The sequence below is a fragment of the Carettochelys insculpta genome, chromosome 20 (assembly GCF_033958435.1).
Source record: "Carettochelys insculpta isolate YL-2023 chromosome 20, ASM3395843v1, whole genome shotgun sequence".
NCBI lineage: Eukaryota > Metazoa > Chordata > Testudines > Carettochelyidae > Carettochelys > Carettochelys insculpta.
In genome coordinates, this window is record NC_134156.1 from 16,971,625 (window position 1) to 16,995,553 (window position 23,929).

The 23,929-nt window shown below is 43.8% G+C and overlaps 1 protein-coding gene across 1 annotated transcript in view; it reads left to right on the plus strand.

Annotated features, from left to right (window-relative positions):
* The window catches only part of SUZ12 (SUZ12 polycomb repressive complex 2 subunit), a 91,963-nt gene that overhangs the window by 63,643 nt on the left and 4,391 nt on the right, over positions 1 to 23,929 (plus strand). The window contains exons 11-14 of the mRNA XM_075014597.1: positions 14,913 to 15,004; positions 15,284 to 15,427; positions 18,788 to 18,945; positions 20,215 to 20,413. Of these exons, the coding sequence (XP_074870698.1) occupies positions 14,913 to 15,004; positions 15,284 to 15,427; positions 18,788 to 18,945; positions 20,215 to 20,413 (593 nt within the window). The remainder of the gene's footprint in view (positions 1 to 14,912; positions 15,005 to 15,283; positions 15,428 to 18,787; positions 18,946 to 20,214; positions 20,414 to 23,929) is intronic.

Below are 23,929 nucleotides of genomic sequence, written 5' to 3' on the forward strand. Positions count from 1 at the left end.
GGTGTCTGAATTGAGGGTGCTGATGGTGGACGCACACTATACTGAGTTCCACAAGGACAAGGTCAGGTTGAGACCCCATCCAGCATTCTTGCTAAAAGTGGTCTTCCCCTTTCATATCAACCAGGATATTTCTCTTCTGGTCTTTTACCTGAAACCTCATGCCTCTCCTAGGGAACAGAGCTTACGTACTTCAGATGTCCAAAGGTGCTCGCCTTTTATATGGACAGTACCAAACCCTTTAGGAAGTCTCAGCAGTTGCATGTAGTGGTGGCAGACAGGATGAAGGGCCTCCCAGTCTCCTCCCAGTGGATCTCCTGGATAGTAGCCTGAATTAATGAATGCTATAAGCTGGTGTGGGTTCCACCTCCCTGATCAGAGCTCACTCTACCAGAGCGCAAGTTTCCTCAGTGGCATGTTTGGCCCAGGTTCCCATCCAGGACATCTGCAGGGCGGCCACCTGGTCCACCATCTACATGTTTACGGCCCATTACGCACTGATGCAGCATGCTAGGGATGACACTGTGGTACGCAGGGCTGTCTTACGTTCCATCTGGAAATTTGACCCCACTTTCTACGCATTGGCTTATACTCAATCCAGCTTGGAATGCGCATGAGCAATCACTCAAAGGAAAGACAGTTACCTGTTTTGTAACTGGTGTTCTTAGACATGTTGCTCATGTCCATTTCCAAAACCCTCCTGCCTTCCCCACTATTGGAGCAGCTGACAAAAAGGAACTGAGCGGGAGGAGTGTCTGAAGATGCATATATTGGTCGGCATGTGGCGCCGCACTGACCCTATGGCTACTGGCTAGGGCAAAAGGCTTCTGGCAATTGGGCGTGCACCAGCACACACCGCACTTGGAATGGACAAGAGCAACACATCTTGAACACCAGTTACAAAACAGGTAATGCTTTTCCAGGGCCCTTGCCCAAAAATAGAGGCAAAACACTTGGACCTTTATGGTAGAAAAATTTATTCAACTGGGGGCTGCAGTTGCGCACATCAAATCAGCCATTCCTCGTGAGCAGATACTCCTTTAACACTGGCCTTCCATGTGAAGTACTACAGACCATTGAGGACTTCCCCTTCAAGGGGCCGAACCTTTCCTCAGAACTAATAACAGGCTGCGTAGCCCTAAAGGGCTACCTTGAGGTCATTGGGCCTTCATACATCTGTGATGCATGACAGGCATTTCACTCCCTGCTCTCCTCCTAGGCAATTCCCCCAGCAGCCTGGGGATCAGAGGAGGTGGAGAGGTCTGAGTCACAGGAGGTGCTCCCACCAGTCCGATCAAGGCCAAGGGCAGCAGAAGCCCCCATGGGGCCAATGTCCAACTTTTGGGGGTGTGGTTGAGCGTGCCACACCACTCCCTGTTATAGATCTAGCATGTCCTGTTCTTTCCATTTAGCCTATCCCTTTTCTATTGAGCCTGGTGCCGTATAATGTTGTACTGGTGGATCCTTTGCACAGTTGAAAGGGGACGTGCTATTCAGTTCAGTTCTTTCAACCTTCTTTTCCTTTCCCTCTTCAGGAACTCCTGTCATGAGAATCTGGTCAGGCAGGGGATTGTTGCTCCTTTACTGGGGGGCGTTAGAGAAGGTTCCCCCACAATTCAAGGGCCAAAATCAAAAGGGGACTGCTGAGGCCTGAACAAGTTTGTAAAAAAAGATCAGGTTTTGCATTGTCTTTCTGGGGCTTATTATTCCATTGCTGGATCTGACTGACTGACATTTGCTGCTCTCAACTTAGTGTGTGTAATTTCACATCACTAGCTATCCTCCCCACAGGTGTTTTATCTGGTTTGTGACAAATGGGAAACATCAGTTCACAGTCCTTCCGTTTGGCCTGTGGATGGCTCCAAGGGTTTTCATCAAGTGCATGGCAGTGGTAGCAGCCTTAATCTGCAGACACAGTATCCAGTTTTTTCCGTACGTGGACCACTAGTTAGTCAAAGGGAGCTCACTGGCCCAGGTTCATCAACACCCAAGGTTCATTGACCAAACCTTCGACTGTTTCGGCTTTCTGCTAAATGAGTCAAAGTAGTGTTTGTCCCACTCACAGAATAGAATTCTTAGGGGCATTCCTGGACTCCGTGCTTGCCGGTGCCTTTCTTCCAGAGATCAGGTTTCAGACTATGGCCAGCATCATAAATGACATGATCAGGTTCCCCACAATGACAATCGGATGTTTCATGAAGCTCCTGGGACCCATGGCAGCTTGTACATTCATGAATAGTAACAGAGAGTAAGCCATGCTAGTCTATACACTATCAAAACAAAAAGCAGTCAAGTAGCACTTTAAAGACTATAATGTACATTCATGGTGCAACACACAAGACTGACTGCATCCTCTCCAGTTGTGGCTCACTTCAGTGTGCCCACCCTTTGAGGGAAGATACAGACAAATTAGTGACGTTGCTGTAGCTGGTGTTGCAGACCCTGCAATGGTGACTGGGCACTCAGATGGTGTGTGCAGGGGTACCTTTCAGGCCTCCCCCAATCTTCTCTGTCCCTGGTAACTGGAGCGTCACATTTCAGCTGGGGGACGCATCTGGGAGAGCACCAGACTCTAGCTCTCTTGGGTGCTTCAGACCTGGAGCTTCACATCTGTGTGAGCGCTCACGATGATTAGGCTGGTGTGCAAGGTGTTTCTGGACAACGTAGCAGGGCGTTGCATGGCAGTGGGTATAGACAACGTGGCAGCTATGTATTATATCAACAGACAAAGGGGTGCATGCTCCTCTCCCCTGTGTCACAAGGCCCTCAGACCATGGGAGTGCTGAATCCATCACAAAATTCTCCTGCATTTCCATTATTTACCTGGGATCCACAATATCATCACAGTCCACCTCAGCAGGTCCTTCATGAACCACAAGTGGTTCATTCACCTGAACGTGCTGGGGTTTGGAGTTAATCCCCAAGTGGACCTGTCTGCCACACACCTCAATCTGAGGTGCCAAATGTTTTATTCTTATCAGAACCGGAGTCCTGGGTTCTGGGTAGATGAATTTTAATATGTGCTGGAAAGGCCCCCTGCTGTATGTGTTCCCTCCGGTTCCCTTCATCCACAAGAACCTCCTCAAAATTTGACCAGTCTGATCCTCAGTAATCTTGGTGTCTCCAGCTTGATTCTGTTGGTCCTGTCAATCCAATAATACTTGTGTTCCACCTGGGCCTGTTTACGTAGGAGGAGTGGTACCTTCAGCACTCCAACCGCCTGTCCGTTCACCTCACACATGAAGCTTCGTGAATGAGTGTCATTGAACTTTCCTGCTCAGACCCAGGGAGGGGAGGTGCTTTTGAACAGTAGAAAACCATCTATGAGGGCCACTTAGTTGGTGAAGTGGAAAAGATTGGGATATGGATATTCCAAAAGGGGTTATGTCTCTTGGTTGTGTTAATGAATGGTACAAGCTAGCAGGGGTTCCCCCTTCTCGGATCAGGGCTTGCTTTGAGGGCGCAGCATTCATAGTAGTATTGTTAGCCCATGTCCCTATTCAGGAAATCTGTATGACTGCCTCCTGGTCTTCCATGAGCTGAAAATGTATGCATTACGTGATTACACAGCACACTGGGGAAGACGCTGTAGTGTATTACAGACGTTCTTGGGGTCTAATCCCACCTCCTGACAGCTTGCATTCACCTACATTGGAATGCACATGACCAGTCACTCAAAGAAAAGATGGTTACTTCCATAACTACTTTTATGTCCATTCCAAAATCCTCCTGCCTTTCCCTGCTGTCAGAGAATCTGACAAGAAGGAAATGAGCAGGGGCAGGATGGGCAGTGTCTATATTGGGCACCATATTGGCACCACTCCAGGGGGCGCCAGTCTGACCCAACAGCTACCAGCTGTTGGAAGAATTTTATGGCAGCTGAGTATGTGAATGCATGCACACCTACGTTGGAATGGACATGAACAACACATCTTGAAGAATACCAATTACAGAAGTAACTGCCCTTTTTGTAGTCTGGAGTAGAGCTCCTTTTTATATTGTGTGGGAATGGTGTTGTCCTGGTAAAGATCTCCTTGACATGTAATTGATATATCTGTAGATCTGAAATACATTTACTGTTCAAGTACAATGAGTTTCTTAGATTCTTGTTAGGTTTTCAATTCTTTGCCCCTTTTTTTACTCTTGATAGTTTGCCTGTGGCTATCTGAAGGAAATTACTTACTCTTAGAATATATGTCAAGTATCAGAGGGGTAGCCATGTTAGTCCGGATCTGCAAAAGCAATGAGGGGTCCTGTGGCACCTTAGACTAACAGAAACGTATGAGCATAAGCTTTCGTGGGCATACATTTGTTAGTCTATAAGGTGCCACAGGACCCCTCATTTCTTAGAATATAGTTCTTGTACTTTCTGTCTGTATGGGAAGGGAGTTCTGAAAATTATAACAACTTAGCCTTCAGAGTAGCTACACAGGTTCCAGTTTCTACCCAAAGCAAATCAGTAAAACTGTGTACTGGTGTCTTGTTGGTAAATAAAACAAAACTGACTTGGTCATTTATAATGGTCTGAGGTAAATTAGTATTCATAAAACGTATGTGAAGCATTAATGCTCAGATTTTTGTGTTAGTGAGCTGTTGCTTCTAACCATCTTTTTCCTCAGCCACATGTTAGTAAGTAATTCTAAGGATCAGAGCTCTAGATAGTAAAAATCTTCCATACTTTGTATTTCAGTTTTGATTAAATGAATTTTGACATTTAAACCATTTTCCCCCCTCAGCAACTTGTTACTGTTTACTGTAAGATCTTCCCATAGTGGATTGGAAATCTAAATGTGAAGTATAGCAATGTCAGTGTTTAAATGTTTTTTTCATTGTCACATTAACTGTTCATTTCGATTAAGTCAAGCAATATCGGCTCACAATGTTTGTTAGGAAACTGACTTGTTGAAATGTTCACTGTTTCATTCTCGTTTTAATTGAAGAATTGAAGACGTTAATGGATTGTTGTAATTAAAATCATTTTAAATTATAGTATTTTATATTTTTGCTTTTGTTTAATCTTTTGCCTTTTGTACTCAAACGCAATATTGTTGGAACAGTTGGTTTTTATAGTATATAATGCTGTTGAAATAGAAATTTAAGTTACTTGTGTCAGTGTAATTCGACGAGACTGTTGTATCATAACTTAATGATATTCACTGCTTTAACATAAAAGATTTTAGTTATCAGCCAGTTAAACTGATTTCATTTATTTGCAGTAGTGTTTAAATGAGAGCTATTGAAAATCCTCTATATAAAAACGAAACAGCAAAAGATACACAAGCCTAAAGTGTCTTCAGTACCTTTTAAAAGCTGTCACTGAAATTTTTAATTGGGTAATTTTGAAAGTGTTTTTTTGTTGCATATAAAATTATGCCTACTTTGGGATTTGCTCTGGGAATTACAGTGAAATGTTCTGTAAAAGGCATTAAAACAGGGATCTGTTGTAGTGATGGAGATGTAAGATGCAAAACTAACCTTTAGTTCTCTTTTCAGAAAAGACATTTGTCATTTAACAGTAATGGGATTTAAAAATAGAAAATCTAATTTTTATTCATGTAATAAGCCTGGCTATTAAGCATTATAGTTGAAATTTTACTAATATTTTTAAATTTTCAAGATACCAGTACATTGCTGTATTACTTACAAGAAGTGTATTTATGCTATGATATTCTTTGACATCTGAAGTGTGGTCTACCTTTCAATCATAGCTATATCATCTAGGCCTGAAAAATTCATATCCCTGAAAGACACATTTAAGATGACCTAGGTCCTAATGTAGACACTGCTAGGTGGATGGAAGAATTCCATCCACTTAGCTACTATCTCAAAGGAGTGGGTGGGGGCGTGTTCTTTTCTACTGCAACAGAAAAACATCTTCTGTAGCTCCAGCAAATGGCTACAAGTGGTGCAACAACATAGCTGCAGAGCTAGTGAGGCAGACACATCAGAGTTACTGAGATGCTAGTTAAACGTAAAAAGATTTTAGAGTGTGTGGTAGAAACACACCCACATCCTAAGTGTGAAAGGTGTAGCAATTTTAAGTAAAAGTGTCTATGAAATACATATTGGAGTAGGTATGTCAGACATACAGGTTATTAACCAGGTCCGCCTCTGAGAGTTTAGTTTGTTTTAGTGAGCAGCTAAATTCTAATTTGATTATCTGTTGCCTGCATTGCTAACAACTGAAGAAACTCCTTGATTTAAAAGTGCATATTCTTTGAGTAGTGTTCCCATAGGTCCTCCACTCTGGGTGTCAGTGGGTTCTTGCGTTGGTGCTTGGAGATTCTTCTATCGCTGTGGTTTGCTGCACATGTGTGGTAGTGCCTCCTTGTGCTATCCAGTGCACACTTGGCACAGGCCCCTCAGTTCTTTCTCTGCCCTCCTTAGAGCTTTGATCCTCAGAGCAGGCTCTCTCTTTCTCTCTCTCTAAAAATACAAGAAGAGTTTGGTTAGTTTAGCGTTTTATACCCTTCTCCAAGTCATTCTTCATGTTATAATACCAAAAAAAGGAAAACATTTCAGTTGCGTTTACTTAGAATTTGTTGCTGCATCATCCCCATGCCAGGCTCCCCAGACTTTTAAGTTATGCACAATGTGCAGAGAAGCCATGCTGGCCTTTGATGGCCATGCTTCCTGCATCACGTTCTTGGGTGAGAGATCATACTTCCCCTATATAAAACTATGGTACGCCCACATCTTGAGTACTGCGTGCAGATGTGGTCTCCTCACCTCAAAAAAGATATATTGGCATTAGAAAAGGTTCAGAAAAGGGCGACTAAGATGATTAGGGGCTTGGAACGGGTCCCATATGGGGAGAGGCTAGAGAGACTGGGACTTTTCAGTTTGGAAAAGAGGCGATTGAGGGGCGATATGATAGAGGTATATAAAATCCTGAATGGTGTGGAGAAAGTGGATATAGAAAAATTATTTACCTTTTCCCATAATACAAGAACTAGGGGACACCAAATGAAATTGATGGGTAGTAGGTTCAAAACTAATAAAAGGAAATTTTTCTTCACACAGCACACAGTCAACCTGTGGAACTCCTTGCCGGAGGAGGCTGTGAAGGCCAGGACTCTATTAGGGTTTAAAAAAGAGCTTGATAAATTTTTGCAGGTTAGGTCCATAAATGGCTATTAGCCAGGGATAAAGTATGGTGCCCTAGCCTTCAGAACAAGGGCAGGAGATGGATGGCAGGAGATAAATCACTTGATCATTGTCTTCTGTTCTCCTTCTCTGGGGCACCTGGCATTGGCCACCGTCGGCAGATGGGATGCTGGGCTTGATGGACCTTTGGTCTGACCCAGTATGGCCATTCTTATGTTCTTATGAGGGCCACCAAACCCAGTCCTGCACCCTTTGCTCTGGCTTCATTGCAAGGGTCAGAAGGGACTGAGAAAACAGGCTCAAGGTGTATCTCTATGAAAATTCCCTCCAGCTACTGACCCCAGTGCAGCCTTCTGCCAAGAAACCAGCAAGAGAGAGCAGGGGTATGGACTCTGCATGGCCTTCTGCCACTGTCGGCACCCCATCCCCAAAGGCAAGTCCTTCTCTGGTACATTCATGGCCACCACAATGTCCCCATCATCGTCAAAGCTGGCATCACTGAAGTGGGCGCATTCAGCACCAGGCTGCCATCTTTGGCCACTTCTACCCTGGGCATAAGAGATCCTCAAAACCCAAGGCCCTCGTCCACAGTGCCAGACCAAAAGCACAAGCAGCACCGTTCCAAGTCTCCATACTCTTCACACAAGGCACCAGACTCTGCACCTCACAAGTCCAGCGTTGAGGCACCACCCCACTCTTGAATGGCACTGTAGACAGCAACAGAGCACAACATGGCATGTAAGTGGTGCCAAAAAGACTTGCCCCAGAGAGCACATACGGCACCACCTAGTTGCCTCACTGTGTCTCCCCAGCACCTCTTATGTCCCCGTGTTCATCTAGATGTAGGAGTGCTTTTTATTGCAGCACTCCAGCCCCATGCACTCGAGGTGGGAAGATGTGCCACCTTCCCACTGCAGTGTGCACGTCATTACCCGCACCCTCAGGAGCTGGTGCCTAAGTGATCACCTTGGCAGGTATGGTTGCCTCACTCCCATGGTCCACTGGCGCTGTCCACAGTGTCCATGGAGCGCCCCCATGTCACCACAACGCACAACATTGGTGACAAATACACTATCACAACACTGGGGCTGAGGATTCACTGTCAAAGGGTGAGGCTAGATGCCTGCTGCACCACTCCTCGTCTTCACCAGGTAACATAGTGCTTTTGCTGTCACTTCTTCCTGCAGACCATTCAAGGGAGTTTCAGGAGTTGTTTGGAGAGGTGGCCCAGGCCCAGGAGAAGGACCTGCAGGAGGTGCCAGTTAAACAAAACATATTTCTCTTCACCCTTCAGCCTCCTCCTTGCTCTAGGATTACAGTGTCCATGGATGAGACCATTATGGAACCTATTAATATCTGGGAGATGCCAACATCCATTCCTCCCACTAACAAGAGGGCTCTCAAATGATACTATGTGGCTTCTAAGCAAGCGGAGTTTTTGTTTACTCTCCCATAGCCAAATTTGTTTGTGGTGGATACTGTCTGCAATAAGACCAAATCCATTTGTTCCACTCCTCAGGACAAGATGAGTAAGAAATGGAGTATTATGGGGTGCAAAGTTTATTCTTCTGGCACATTGCTCCTGTGGATGACAAATTATGCAGCCATGCTGGCCGACTGTGACCATCTGAACTACTCCAAACTGCAGGATTTGGTTCCTGCCTTACCCTAGCAGCAATGCCCAGCCTTCATGAACATTCTCCTTGAAGGGCACATCATCTCCCGCATGGCACCTCAGTTCACGATGGATGTGGTGGACACAGACACTAGGGTCAGGTTGCGCTCATGGGGTTACTAAAGACCTACAGCAAAACGTAGAGGGACGTACCCTTTGAAAAACAGCATCTCTTTGCAGAAAAGATGGACGAGGTCCTTCACCCTATGAATGATTCTTGCACTGTGCAGCTTACACTGGGAATTTACACTCACACACACACACACACACACACACACACACACACACCGCCATTCAAGTGAGCCCAGTACTCTCCCTATCAGAGACCACAGGAGCAGTTCCAGCAGCAACCACAACATTTCAGACCTCATCGTGGCCCAGATGCCAGCAGTGCCAACCATAAGGGCAACAGCCTGCGGAGTCCCATCCTCAACAACCTGAGCAGCAATTTTGTGGGTGTGGTCAGGAGCCTGAGAGAGCTTTCTACTCCAGCCATCACACAGTATGGGCACCATCCATTCCACCACTGCCTCCATCCTTTTCTTTCCATTAACTCAGACAAGGGGGTCCTGGAGCTAGTGGCCCAGAGTTATTCTGTCCTCTACCCCTTCCCCCTACCCTGTCCCTCTTCAGGTATCTCTCTCATGAGCATCTTCTAGAGCAAGAGGTTGAGCACTTCCTCCATCTGGGTGCTGTTGAACCGGTCCCCTTTACTCCATGTGTTTTCTAAACCAGAAGAAAAATGGGGAGCAGAGAGGGCCGTTCTCAACCTCAAGGAGCTCAACAAATTCGTTCTATATCAATGGTTCAAGAACAGTGACTCTCGCAACCATTATTCTGGCACTGGACAAAAGCAATTGGTGCTTAGCTCTTGACCTACAAGATTCCTATTTCCACATCACAATCCACCCAGCACACCGGTGTTTCCTTCAATTTATGGTGAGGTCCCACCATTATCAGTACCAAGTCCCACAGTTTGGGCTCTCCATTGTGTCCGGGGTGTTCTCCAAGACTCTGGCGGTTGTGAGTGCTCATCTGCATTGGCACGTGGTCATCTTCCTCCCCATATGGACAATTGTCTCATAAAAGGGCCATCTTTCCCCGAAGCCTTTTTCATGGTGCACATTACCACAGACTTCCTGCTAAGCCTCAGCTTCCATGTAAGCTATGAGGAGTCCGTGCTTCAAACCACCCAGTTCCTAGAGTTCCTTGGGGCTCTCATAAATACCACCACCAGGGCCACTCCAACACTTCAAAGATTCCAGACCCAGTGTGATCTCATCCTGCCAGTGCAGTTTTCTCACATTTGTCTCACATTGCTGGAGTATATTGCTGCTACCACGTGTGTGGTCAAACTGGCCAGACTTCACATGTAGTCCCTTTGGTCATGGCTGGCCATATGCTGTGCCCCAGCCAGGGTCCCACTGTCCAAAACTGTGGCCATACTGCTGAATATTCTCACCTTCCTCCAGTGGTGGACGTGTCTGGACACCATTCTCACTGGGGTGTCATTCCACCAGCGGACCCATCTATTACCTTACTGTGGATGCCTCCCTTAAGAGATGCAGGGTCCATTTGGGTTCTCATATGATCCAGGGCAAATGGTCCTTCACCGAGCAAGCTGTCCACATAAGCTTTCTGGAACTCAGAGCGGTCTGCTACTCTTGCTGGCATTTCCAATGACACCTTGCACACAGGTCAGTCAACATCCTCACAGATAACACCACCTGCATGTATTACATTAACCTTCAGGTCAGGGTTCGGTCAGCATTCCTAAGTGTGGAGGCCATTAAAATGTACTTGGTGTCTTCAGCATCACATCACTCGGGTGACCAAAGCAGGACAAGAACCACTTGACATTCAAATCAAGAGAAAAAAGTGGGGATGGCTAGGCCACACTTGCAGAAAACCATCATCCAGCATAGCCTGTCAAGCTCTCAAATGGAACCTGCAAGCAAAACACAAAAGATAACTTCCACTCCCCTCTCTTTGAACAAAATTTCTAGCTGACTCCAGGAGTAACCCAGTTGTTGATCTTCTCCACATTGTCCAAGGTCTTCCTCATTTGTGATAGTCTTGCCATTTGGTATGAAGGATGTACCTCAGGCATCTATTTATGAACATAGCTTGTGATTTGAAGACTTTTTAGTACGCCAGGTCTCTCCATCCATTCAAGAGTATACTGTTCACATTTGTGTTGAAGATCCGCAGTTTCGTCTTTGCAGATATTATTTGTGAACTCCATATGGGACCGGAAGAATCTTGGATGCAGCCGTTGCTTTCCCTGTTCTAACATTGATGTCCTTGTCTCTTCTTTCATCTCTGTCCATAATACTCCTCAAGTAGGCAAACTGCTCCACATCTTCCAGGTCATCCCCTCCCAGTGTGATGGTTGGACTGGTTTTTCCTCTATTGTCTTGGTCTTTCCCTTGTTAATGCTCAGTCCAGTTATTGAGGCAGTTTTGCCCAGCGTTGTGACCTTTTCTTCCATGCTTTCATGTTGGTGTTGAGAGGGCAACGTCGTCAGCAAAATCAGTATCCTCTAGCTGTTTGAAAGGTGTGCAGTGAATGCCCTATTGATAGCCATCTGTTGTCCAGTTCATAATGCAGTCCATTGTGATCAAGAACAGGAAAGGTGACAATAGGCACCTTAGTCACACTCCTGAGAGTATGCTGATGGATTCTGTTAAGACACATTTGTGAACATTGTGGCCTGCTGAGGGTTGTATGTTGAATGGATTGGGTTAATTTTCGATGGGATGCCACGGTGTTGCATCAGTTTCCACAAAGTGTCTCTATCAGTGCAGTCAAAGGCTTTTTCAAAGTCTACGAAGGTTATGTACATGGTGGAGTTAAACTCAAGCCACTGCTCTCTGATGAATCAGTTATTTCTTCAGTACAAGATCTCTTGCTTCGAAAGCTGGCCTCTGTTCTTCCCTGCTGTATCAATTTTTCTGTCTTCATTCCCTACCAAGAGACCCCTATTGAACACATTTCGTGGAGTAGATCCCACAAGACTGGAAACATGGCTACCTGATCAAGCTTCCAAAGAAAGGCATCTTGAAGGAATGCAAGAACTGAAGGGGCATCACGTTACTGTCTATTCCAGGAAAGTGTTCAGTAGGATGGTATCTAGGGAGAGCGTTTAAAACTGATTGGGTCTTGGTCTCCTGCCTTGGTCTTAAATTTGCAGTTTCAGGATTTCATTGAGTGCTTAGATTCTGGGGTGACATTAGTGGCTAGGTCAGATATTGTAACTTTTTCTTTGATTCAGAGCACAATGCAATTATTCGTACATTTGCAGTTTCAGGATTAGGTTATTGTAATACGCTTTGAGTAGCATGAGATTTAAAGGCTACATTCTGGTTTATGTGAATACAAATTTCAGTAATCAGTGTGATTTAAATCACCAAAAAAAAATCATTGATTTAAATCAAATAACCAGAAAAATCAAAGATGGACTGTGCTTAATTCTGGAGTAAGCTCCATTGAACTCACTGGCACTTTTTTGGGAAAACAAGTATAAAGAGAGTGGGGTTTCCTGGGAAAAGCTGAGTTATGCTGAAGTAAAATAGGGAGTAAATGTATGGCATCACCATTATGGTCTGTGACCAAGAAGTTCCAAATAAAGCGCGTGGATTGTTTAATATAAATTAAAAATATGGCAGTGGCAAATGGCAGCTCTAGATTATTTTAACTGCGTCTGTCTCTGTATTGTATACTTAAGTGATAGATTATAAACCTAATTAATTTATTAAATAAGCCATAAGGATTAGCTGAACTGAACTTTTTTCTATCATCCAAAACAAAAAACAGCTTGGGAATTTACTTGTCAAATCGCACACTAAAAGGCGTAGTGTCTCTGAGAATGATGCATTGCAAAGTGAATTATTTCAAATTACTAATCAGTTGATCCACTTAACCATATCCTCATCTTCATGCGCATAATTATCTCACAATAAGTGGTTTTCCTTATGATGTTTAATTCTTGCAGCTAGGCCCTGCATTGTCTTTTTGTACTGCTAACACTTACCACTTTTTTGCTTTTTTACCCAGGAAACAAATTTCTTCAAAATATTGTCAGACAGGTTTTTCCCTTAAGTCCAGAAGACTCTACTGTTTTTCAGTTGCAAGAGTGTGGGGGAATATGGGAAGCTGTGTGTACGCTGAATGTCTTCCCTCTTTGCTTTCCAGTCCACTTCACTGTTTCTCTGTATTCTGCCTCTGCCTTTTCCTATGTATTGTCTATCTTTTAAAAAAAAAAATTCTGTGCTTGGCCATCATCCACCCCCACATATACACAGAACAAAAACAGTGCTATCCCACTTGTCTGTCTTTGTATGTGTTACTTTTTAGTCTGCTGAGTTACAGAAACTGAATGCCTAGAACTTTCAAGAAGCAAGAGCTAATAGGCTGGACAGACCAAAGCCATTAATTGATTTTTATGAAACTAAGTGTATGTGTAGCAGGTTTATGATGCGATTTAATTGTAACTTAATTTAAATGAGGAAATTTAGTATTTTGTTTAAAAATAAAATATCCAACTTTAGCAAAATCTGATTTTTATTTTTTAAACACTGATTTTTATCCACCTTTACTCAAAGCAGTATGCAATCAATAGATGACGCCCCTGAAGATGTGTTTGTCAGCAAAAACAAAACCTTAAAACTTCTGCGATAGATTCCGATCCAAGCTCTTGTACCATTGACAGGTATTTTTATAGTGGAGAAAGCTTAATACGTGCATTTTATTTCCTTAGTGCTGGGAGGTGAAGATGGACAGAAAACACCTGATTAAAATATCTGCAGATTAGGATGGTCTGTTGTGGAAAGCAAATGTCAAAGGAGAAGGATATGATACAGCTTTCCAAAGCATAAATGTGCACTGAATATTGTCAGCTATATTCCTGTCAGACTTCCTAAGATAGGCTTGTGAAAGGCTCTCTCTAAGACAGTACAGCTTTTCAGAACATTGAATTGACCCTTTCCAACAATCCTGAAAACTAGAAGAAAGCCCGTAATTTATCCCATGGAAAGTTAGTTGTTTGTAGGTGATACAGATTACAAGGGGTGGAGGTGGTGGTCTTGCTTTTATGTTGAATTATTGCAAGTGTGTGAAACATTTCATCTGCTCCTAAAATCTTAAGTGTGGAGTGTCTGCATTTTGAAAATAGCTTGAAAATCAAGGTGAGGTATTTAACGTCTAAGGCTAATTTTGAACCATTTTGTTGACTGTTCAGAGGCATGTAGGCTTCTTACAGGTTAGACTTTAAGGATCAAGTTGTTAGGTTTCTTGTCTTTGAGCTCCTTTTGAGTCTACTTATTGCATGTAATTTTTCTGGCTGACTATTGGTGCTTTGTATAGTGGGTATCATGTTACTCTGCTGAATGAAAGGAATAACTATAATGGGATAAATGGGAGACTCGCAGAGTCTGTCTGCCAGGCACCTACTGGATGTTTGACATACACTGTCAACCTGAGGAATTATGTGCGTATGTGATGCCAAAGTTTGTCCCTAATGTTAACCAAAATTGTTTAATTTGAGGCAAGAAACTTACAAACTTTTTATAGCATAGCAGCATTTGATGATGTGTATTCTCTTTGTCTGACTTTAGAAATCTTTGAAATTGAATTTAGGCAATGTGTTCTGAGAGCAGTCATCTGAAGCTAAATTCTCAGTATCGGAGAGGTAGCCATGTTCATCTGTATCTTCAAAAACAAGAAGTCCTGTGGCACCTTATAGACTAACAGATATTTTGGAGCATAAACTTTCATGGGCAAAGACCTGCTTCATTAGATGTTTCCCACTTGGGTCTGTTTTGACTATTACTAAAGAAATGGCTAAGTTCAACAGGGGGAAGAAAAAGAAAGGGTCTTAACTTGAAATGGTCCGATAATCTGAAGGGTTCCCCCAAACTGGAGAGAGACTTCGAGTGTGACACTTGTAACTGAGGAGAAAGCTGAGCACCATAATTCCTTAATTTGATGAGCTACTTAATTTATAGTATGCTGGAGTAGGTCATTCATGCCAGGATGGGGAACCCTTCCCATAGCTATTTTCAAGTATGAAACAATGTCCTTTTCCTATCACATTAAACAAAAGTATGTGTCTTCATATGTGTTCTGTTTTTAGCTGTGAAAGAATCCTTGCCAACAGACCTACAGACAAGAAAGGAGAGAGATGTTGTAAATGAATCTCGACAAAAGTTACGGATATTTTACCAGGTATTCGAAAGATTAATGCCATTAAGAATGGAGGGAGTGCATAAGTATTATAAAATTTAAATGTTCAGGCCTGATCGTGTAGCTTTTTGTATATCGATGAAAAAAAGGAATTTTTAGATATATTGTAGCATGTTCCCAGCTGGCCCCTCAGCAGCAGAGTGCTTCCCATAGAGAATGTGTGCACTAAGATAATGGATTTTTACTGGGTTTTGAGAGTGAAGGGATAATAAATGAAATATTTCAAATAATGCTAATACCAGTTTTTTTTGTTTGCACCAGTTCCTGTATAATAACAACACAAGACAGCAGACTGAAGCCAGAGATGATTTGCATTGCCCATGGTGCACATTGAACTGCCGCAAACTTTATAGTTTACTCAAGCATCTTAAGCTTTGTCACAGCAGATTTATTTTTAATTATGTTGTAAGTAATCTTTGTCGACCATTGTTAGTATGAAAGTGTGTCACAGATATTATGTAGTGTAGTGATATCATTGCCATTCTGTTGTAAATCACATAGTAAAGGTCAGCTCAAGTCTGCAAAGCCAAAATTGGGCCTGCAGAGGTTCCCCCTCCCCCACACCCAAAGTGTTGCCTGTAAGTTGAGCACTTGGGCAGCCACCCAGCAGAGATGCAGGTGCCACCCAGGTGATTAGCAGAGCGTTCACATCACCCGCAGCCAGCAGCATGCATTTCTTATGGTTCTTCACATCCCTATATGTCTTTGTGCGCATAACAAAATTTATTCTCTCATGGATGGAAAAGTTAGAGATCCGTGGTCATTCCCCAAATTAAAAAAAAAAACTTCCAGAATCACAGAGGTGGAAGGGACCTCAAGAGGTCATCAAGTCCAGCCCCCTGCTTCAAGCAGGATCAACCCCGTCTAAGTCATTGCAGCCATGACTCTGTCAAGCCAGGGCTTAACAGCCTCTTGGGATGGTGATCCCACCACCTCTCTAGGCAACATATTCCAGTACTTCACCAGCCTCCTGGTGAAGTAGTTTTTCATAATATCTGACCTACTTCTCTCCTTCTGTAACTTCAGACCATTGCTCCTTGTTCTGCTGTTTGTCACCATTGAGAACAGTTTCTCTCCATCTTTTTTTAGAAGACCCCTTTAGGAAGTTGAAGGCTGCTGTTGAATCACCCCACAGTCTTCTCTTCCACAAACTAAATAAACCCCAGTCCCTCAGCTTCTCCTCATAGATCATGCTCCAGCCTCTTAATCATTTTCATTGCCCTCTGCTGAACCTTCTCCAGCACATCCACATCCTTTCAATACTGGGGGGCCCAAAACTGGACGCAGTACTCCACGTGTGGCCTCACCAGTGCCAAATACAGGGGAACAAGAACTTCTCTTGATCTGTGCAAAATGCTCCTCCTAATGCTCCCCAATATGCAATTGTTCTTTTTTGTTTACAAAGGCACACTGTCTACTGGTATCAGGCCTTTCATCCACCATAGTCCGTAGTCCCTTTCCGCTGTACTGCTGCTGAGCCAGGCAGTCCCAAGTGTAAAACAATGCTTGGGATTCTTCTGTCCCAACTACAGGACTCTACACTTCTTGTTGAACCACATCAGATTTCTTTGGCCCGGTCATCCAATTTGTCCAGGTTACTCTGGATCCTATCTCTACCCTCCAACATATCTACCTCTCCACCTAGCTTCGTGTCATCTGTAAACTTGATGAGGGTGCAGTCCAGTCCCTAATCCAGGTCATTAATTAAAGATGTTGAACAACACCACCCCCATAACCAACCCTTGGGGCAGTCCACTTGAAACCAACTTCCATCCAGATATTGAGCCACTAACAACTCTCTGTTTGGCCGGCCATCAAGCCAGCTTTCTCTCTGTCTTATAGTCCACGGCCGTGTCTACACTAGCCAAAAACTTTGAAATGGCCATGCAAATGGCCATTTCGAAGTTTACTAATGAAGCGCTGAAATACATATTCACCGCCTCATTAGTATGCAGGCGGCCATGGCACTTTGAAATTTACGCGGCTCGTCCAGATGGGGCTCCTTTTCGAAAGGACCCCAGCTACTTCAAAGTCCCCTTATTCCCATGAGCAGATAGGAATAAGGGGACTTCGAAGTAGCTGGGGTCCTTTCGAAAAGGAGCCCCGTCTGGATGAGCCGCATCAATTTCAAAGTGCTGCGGCCGCCCGCATGCCAATGAGGCACTGAATATGTATTTCAGCGCTTCATTAGTAAACTTCGAAATGGCCGTTTGCATGGCCATTTCAAAGTTTTTGGCTAGTGTAGATGTAGCCCACATGTCCAGTCCATACTTTCTTTAACTTATGGACAAGAATGTGGGAGACTGTATCAAAAGCTTTGCTTAAGTCAAGGTATATCATGTGCACTGACTACAGCATGTCCACAGAGCCTGTTACCTCATCATAGAAGCTAATCAGATTGGTCAGGGAGGACTTGCCCTTGGTAAATCCATGTTGACTACTTTTGATCACTTTCCCCTTTCCCAAGTGCTCTAGAATGGATTGCTTGAGGGATCCCTTCTGTTATTTTCCTAGGGACTGAGGGAAGGCTGACTGGTCTATAGTTCTTTGGATTGTCTTTCCTTTTTTAAAGATGGGCACTACATTTGTCTTTTTTCAGTCATCTGGAATCTATCCTGATCTCCAAGAGTCTTCACAGATAATGGCCAAAGGCTTGGCAATGTCTACGAATTCCCTCAGCACCCTTGGGTGCATTAAATCCAGACCGATTTGTGCACATCTAGTTTTTCTAAGTAGTTCTTAACTCATTCCTTCCCTACCGAGGGCTGCCCTCCACATTCCCATATTGTATTGTCTAGCACTGTAGTGTGGGAGCTGTCCTTGTCTGTGAAGACTGAGGCAAAAAAAGCATTGAGTACTTTGGCTTTTCTTACATCATCTGTCACTAGGTTACCTCTCTCATCCCATAATGGCCCCACACCTCCCCGATAACCCTCTTATTATTAACATGCCTGTGGAAAATCCTTCTTGTTACCCTTCAAATATTAAATATTCTAAATGGAAGTGCTTGTTCTCACCATAGTTTTGTCTCTTGTTGCTGTGTATTTGTTTGTATGAATAGTAATTTAACTTAAATTTAAAATTAATAATTTCCTGAAATTTTAGGAAGCAATTAAACATTCCAGGCCCTGTTAATTTTAATTAAGAGACTACATACAAAAGATTACTACTTTCCTTTCCAGTGTATTGTTTTACTGGCTTTCAAATCCCTAAATTTAATTCTGGTTCCCTTTTTAAACCTTTAACATTCCAATTTCTTTGTTGGCTCTATCATGTGCTTATTGTAGCTTTGGCACTTAGCAATCTGGTTATAATGTAGGGCAAGGACTACAAAGTTCCCTAAAAGATTCATAAAACTTTTGAGGCATTCTAAATCCTGTCTGTATGCATCAGCTTCTGAATATGAGTTTTAGATTTGTTAGCTTTGTTCTGAGATATTCAAACCAAACTGGTGTCTTTGTATTAAAATCCTTGGATGAAAAAAGTAAGAATGAAATATTCAGGAGGAAGAAGCTTTAGTTTATTTGATTCTGAAGGGAAAATTGTATAATTATATTGTCTGTCAAAATCTCTGTGGAAGGAAAAGGAAAGAACCACCATATGGAATTCAATATTGTGGATGCAGTGATCTTTTGTAAGGCATTTTGAGTTTGAAAAATCACTATTCTAAAACTCCTAAAGGGTTTGAGGAGAAGGGGATGAATCCTGTTACAATAGTGACTTTCTTTGATTATACTTAATATATTCACCATTGTTTTGTTACAGTATCATCCAAAAGGTGCTAGGATAGATGTTTCTATCAATGAGTGTTATGATGGCTCCTATGCAGGAAACCCTCAGGATATTCATCGTCAACCTGGATTTGCCTTCAGTCGCAATGGACCGGTCAAAAGAACTCCGATCACGCACATCCTTGTATGCAGGTAGGTGAATTAAAAAGTGGTGGCGTATATATGTTGCATGGACCAAACTCTTTACATGCCCATTGGTTTCTATTGCACGTGGTTTGAGGGTGAAATTTGGTTCTCTATTAGAAAACCAGGAAAGGAAATTCTAAGTGAGCAGGCAGTTGTATTTTGAAAAGTAACACTATAAATTATTGAGGGATGCTCTCTTCACCCAGAGACTCCATATAAAGCTAGTTCAGTTTTTAAGTAAAAAGGTAGCTTTCGTAACTGCCAGCAATACGCTGCTATCCTGTGGTCTGAACGATAAAGTATGTTTTTAGTCGTGTGCATCACTGATAATAATGAACATTGAGCTGACAACTCTCGGTGAGACCAAAAAATTGAAGCTCAGTCTTCCATATGTACTGGCTCTGTAGCTCTAACAGGAGTAAAAAGTAGTACAAGGGTATGGTTTCTGAAGCAAGTAGATATGACAGACCTTGCTTTTGGTGTATGTTCAATCATGTAAGAATATGGTATTTTCTTATTCTTTTTAGTGTGACAGTGACTCTGCTCTTAAACTATATTATGCGGATACCTGCACAGTAACTCATTCTGTGGCATCCAATATGGTTTTGAAACTTAATCCTTTGGAGTAGAATTGCAAACCACAATATATACAGCTCAATAAGATAACTATTAGTAATTAGTCCCACTGTTGACTAGGGATGTGAAATCCCATTTAATGATTTAAACCAGTTAAATGCTTGGTTTAGCCACTTAATCATTAAACAGTTTCGGGAGAAGTGGGGTGTCAGCTCCTCCAGCCCAGCGAAGCTGGAACAGCCTCCTGCCACAGATGGGCTGAAGTGGCCTGGCCCAGGACTGCTGCAGGTAGAGATGCTCCAGCTGGGCCAGAGCAGCCCCGGTGGCCTTGGTGTGCCATGAACAGGAACACCCCAGCCTGGCCACTACCCTCTCTGCTGCAGGCTGGGGAGGAGCAGCCTGCCCAAGTGCCCCCCTGCAACCAGAGATGGGCTACTCTGGCCATGCTGGAGTGCCAGACTCTCCCCCTCCCCCAACTCCCCTTCACACCACAACCACCTGCTGCACAACTGCCTGCATTGAGCTAGGGATTGCTCCAGCCCTTACCAATTAACTGTAACCAAATGGATGAGTCTTACCAGTTATCCAGTTAAGCAATTAATAATTAACACCCTTACTGTTGACCGGTATTTGCATAACTGAAGAGTGATAGTTGGAACAGAAAACTAACATGCTTGCTTATTTTTTTTCTTTCATTAGGCCAAAACGTACAAAAGCGAGTATGTCAGAATTTCTTGAATCAGAAGATGGCGAAGTGGAGCAGCAAAGAACTTATAGCAGTGGACACAATCGTTTATATTTCCACAGTGATACCTGTTTACCTCTCCGCCCACAAGAAATGGAAGTAGACAGTGAAGATGAGAAAGATCCAGAATGGTTGAGAGAGAAAACTATTACAGTAAATTTATTTTCTATGTATAAGATGTGTTTAGATGAATTTTCATTACCTATGTTTTGTTACAATTGAAACAGTTTCAGTTTTGCTGAGTTAGTCTTCAGTTAGAAGTCCAAATCCAGTAAAGTCTTGTTTAACTGGTATTTGAGTAACCAAAGTGCTCTCAAATAACTGGCATGACTCCTCTGCTCTCTCCCTCCCTGTCCTCTGGCAGCAGTTACAAGATACATAGTAATAAGCCGGGAACAGTAAAATCTCATTGGTTTAGTTGGAAGTGCTTCTCCCAAGGGGGATATTAGATAACTGACAAACCTCATGTGTCTTGGCATCCTGCTCCTTAAAGAAACTAAAAAGACATGCGTAATCTAGCCCCATTAATCATGTAGTTGTCTAACAATTTAAATAGATAACGGGCACTACCTCTCCTCTGAATGGACACTTGCCTTCTGTAGGTGCTAGCTGTGCAGGGAACTGCCTGTTCTTAAAGGGGAAAGCTGGCAGCTGGGGGCACCCCACTCAAGAGCCAGCTGCAGTTCCCTCCACTGTGCCACCTAGTTTCTCCCCTTCTGTGCGGCTCCACCTTAAGGAGTTTTGCAAAGCCCTGGGTTGGGAGATGGCAGCTGCAAACCTGCTTCCTCCTGCCCAGGCCTATGGCCGTCCTACAACAGAGCACAGAGCCAGAAAGAAAAGTACAGGGAGCCAGAGCTGGGATTTGTGTACAGCCTCATCCTGGGGGAAGTGGGGGTGGAGTATGCGCGCACAGTGATTTTTTACTTATAAAAAAGGTGGCAGAACTTGAGGCCCAAGCCCTTGCCCCCTGTGTGGGGCCCATGCTGCCCCCTTGCAGCTTAACTGATCCCCAGGAGGCCCAAACTGCCCTGTGTTGGGGCCTGAGTTGGATTCCAGCTGATAAGCAGCCGGGCGGGGGGCATCATGCTAAACTGCCCTCACCCGCAATCCAAGCCACCTTCCACAACCCCAAAAAGGCATCCCCAGGCTTAAAACACCTTCCCATCCCTGATCAGTTACCTTCCCACACAGCTGTGGTGGCTCCCCCACATGCAGCCTGGCAGGGGCAGCTCCCAGTGCCATGCCGTGCTGACAACATGATGCAGTTTAATTAAGTTCAGTTAGGGGGGATGTGGCCTGTTATCAGTAGCTATTGTGGAGACGTGAGCATCGAGAGTGGAGAAACTACCTTTGTAATTGGCCAACCACTCCCAGTGTGTTCAATCTGTGGTTGATGGTGTCAAATTTTCAAATGAATTGAAGCTCTGTAGTTTCTCTTTGCAGGTTGTTTTTGTTGTTGTAGGACTGCTACTTTTAAATCTGTTACTGAGTGTCCAGGGAGATTGAAGTGTTGCCCTACAGGTTTTTGTTACTGTTCCTGATGTCTAATTTATGTCCATTTATTCTTTTACGTAGAGACTGTCCAGTTTGGCCAATGTAAATTGCAGTGGGGCATTGCTGGCACATGATGGTATGTATTATATTAGATGTGCTGGTGAAAGAGCCCCGATGGTGTGATAGATGTGGCTAGGTCCTGTAATGATATCGCTGGTGTAGATGTGTAAGCAGAGTTGTCAGCGAGGTTTGTTGCAGGGATTGGTTCCAGGTTTAGAGTTACAATGTTGTGGTCTATAGTTGCTGGTGAGAATTTGTTTTAAGTTTGGCAGGCTGTCTGAAGGCACGGACAGGCTACCTCCTGAGGTCTGTGAGAGTGAAAGATTGTTGTCCAGAGTGGGTTGTAGATCACTGATGCAGTGGAGAGGCTTTAGCTGGGAGCTCTATGTAATGGCCAGTGGTGTTCTCTTGCTTTTCTAGTTGTCTGTCCTGTAGCAGGTGGCTTCTGTGTACATGTCTGGCTCTGTCAAGCTGTTCCTTCACTTCTTTAGGTGGGTATCGTAGTTTCAGGAAAGCTGGCAAAGGTCTTGTAGATGTTTCTCTCTGTATGAGGGACTGGAGCAAATGTGATTTGTACCTTAGTGCTTGGCTGTATACAATGGATCATGTAGTGTGCCCTGGATGGAAGCTGGAGGCATATAGGTAAGCATAGCAGTCTGTGGGTTTCTAGTTTGGATGGTATTTATTTTAGCATCACTTATTTGCACAGTAGTGTCTAGGAAGTGGATCTCTTGTGTGGACTGGTTCAGGCTGAGGTTGATGGTGGGGTGGAAACTGTTGAAATCCTGGTGGAACTCTTCAGGAGCCTCTTTTCCCCTGGGTCCAGATGATGCTGTCATCAATCTGCTATCTACTATGTAAGATCCATAAATCTGGGAATCCTGGACGCTCCGTCTCCGGCACTGGCACTCTCACTACAGGATTGTCTGGATATGTGGACTCTCTACTCGGATCCTACGCTACCAGCACTCCCAGCTTTCACTAACTTCCTTAGGAAACAGCAATTCATTGGTGACCTTCCTGAAAACACCATCTTGGCCACGATGGATGTCGAGGCCCTTTACGCCAGTATCCCACATGAAGATGGACTGCAGGCCATTAGGAACATAATCCCTGATGAGACCGAGGCACAAATGGTGGCAGAGCTTTGTGACTTCACCCTCACCCACAACTATTTCAGATTTGAGGACAATTTATACCTTCAAATGAGTGGCACTGCTATGGGCTCCTGCATGGACCCCCATAGTATGTCAACATTTTTAAGGCTGATCTGCAATGATGCTTCGTCAGCTCTGGCCCTTCCTCTACTTGTGCTACGTTGATGACATCTTCTGGACCTTTGGAGAAGAGGCAAATTTGACACCATCAACCAAGGATTGAACAGAAACTGAGTGTGGTTGGCCGATTACAAAGCAGTTTTTCTCCACTCTTGATGTTCACACCTCCATATTAGCTACTGATAATGGGCCACATCCTCCCTGAATGAACAGAGCTTGTCAACTCTAGCCCTCCCCTTGACTGAGACTCCTTCTTTAAACCCTCTTCTGGAACCCTCCAACTCATGCATCTGATGAAATGGGTCTTTGCCCATGAAAGCTTATGCTCCAAAATATTAGTCCATAAGGTGCCACAGGAGTTCTTGTTGTTTTTTAAAGATACAGACTAACTCGGCTACCTCTCTGATACTTAAATTGAGTCCTCTTTCAGCTGGCAGGATGCAGGGAGTTGGAAAACAGTTTCAGAAGAAGCAGCTACAAATAGCTCTAAAGAGTCACCTGCAGCTCAGAGCTGCTCACCTGCTGTTTAAAAATGGCGGCACCAGGAAAGAGGTGCTGGAGTGCTGTACTGTGGAGTTCTGGCAGGAAAAAAGTGTCCCACACACCTAAATACCTGTTCTTATTAATCAGATAGCACATAGCCTTTAGGATTAAGCCCTGAGGTCATTAACATTATACCACTAACATTTAATGTTTATCCATTTGAACAAAAGTGAAAAGGAAGTCTGTGTGCTAATCCAGTGCAGCTCACTTAGTACAGGTGCCCTTCATTTTCTGAAATTGCTATTTAGTGTAGGAAGACCTGTTGGTAACAGAAAACATATCTGAATATGGATAT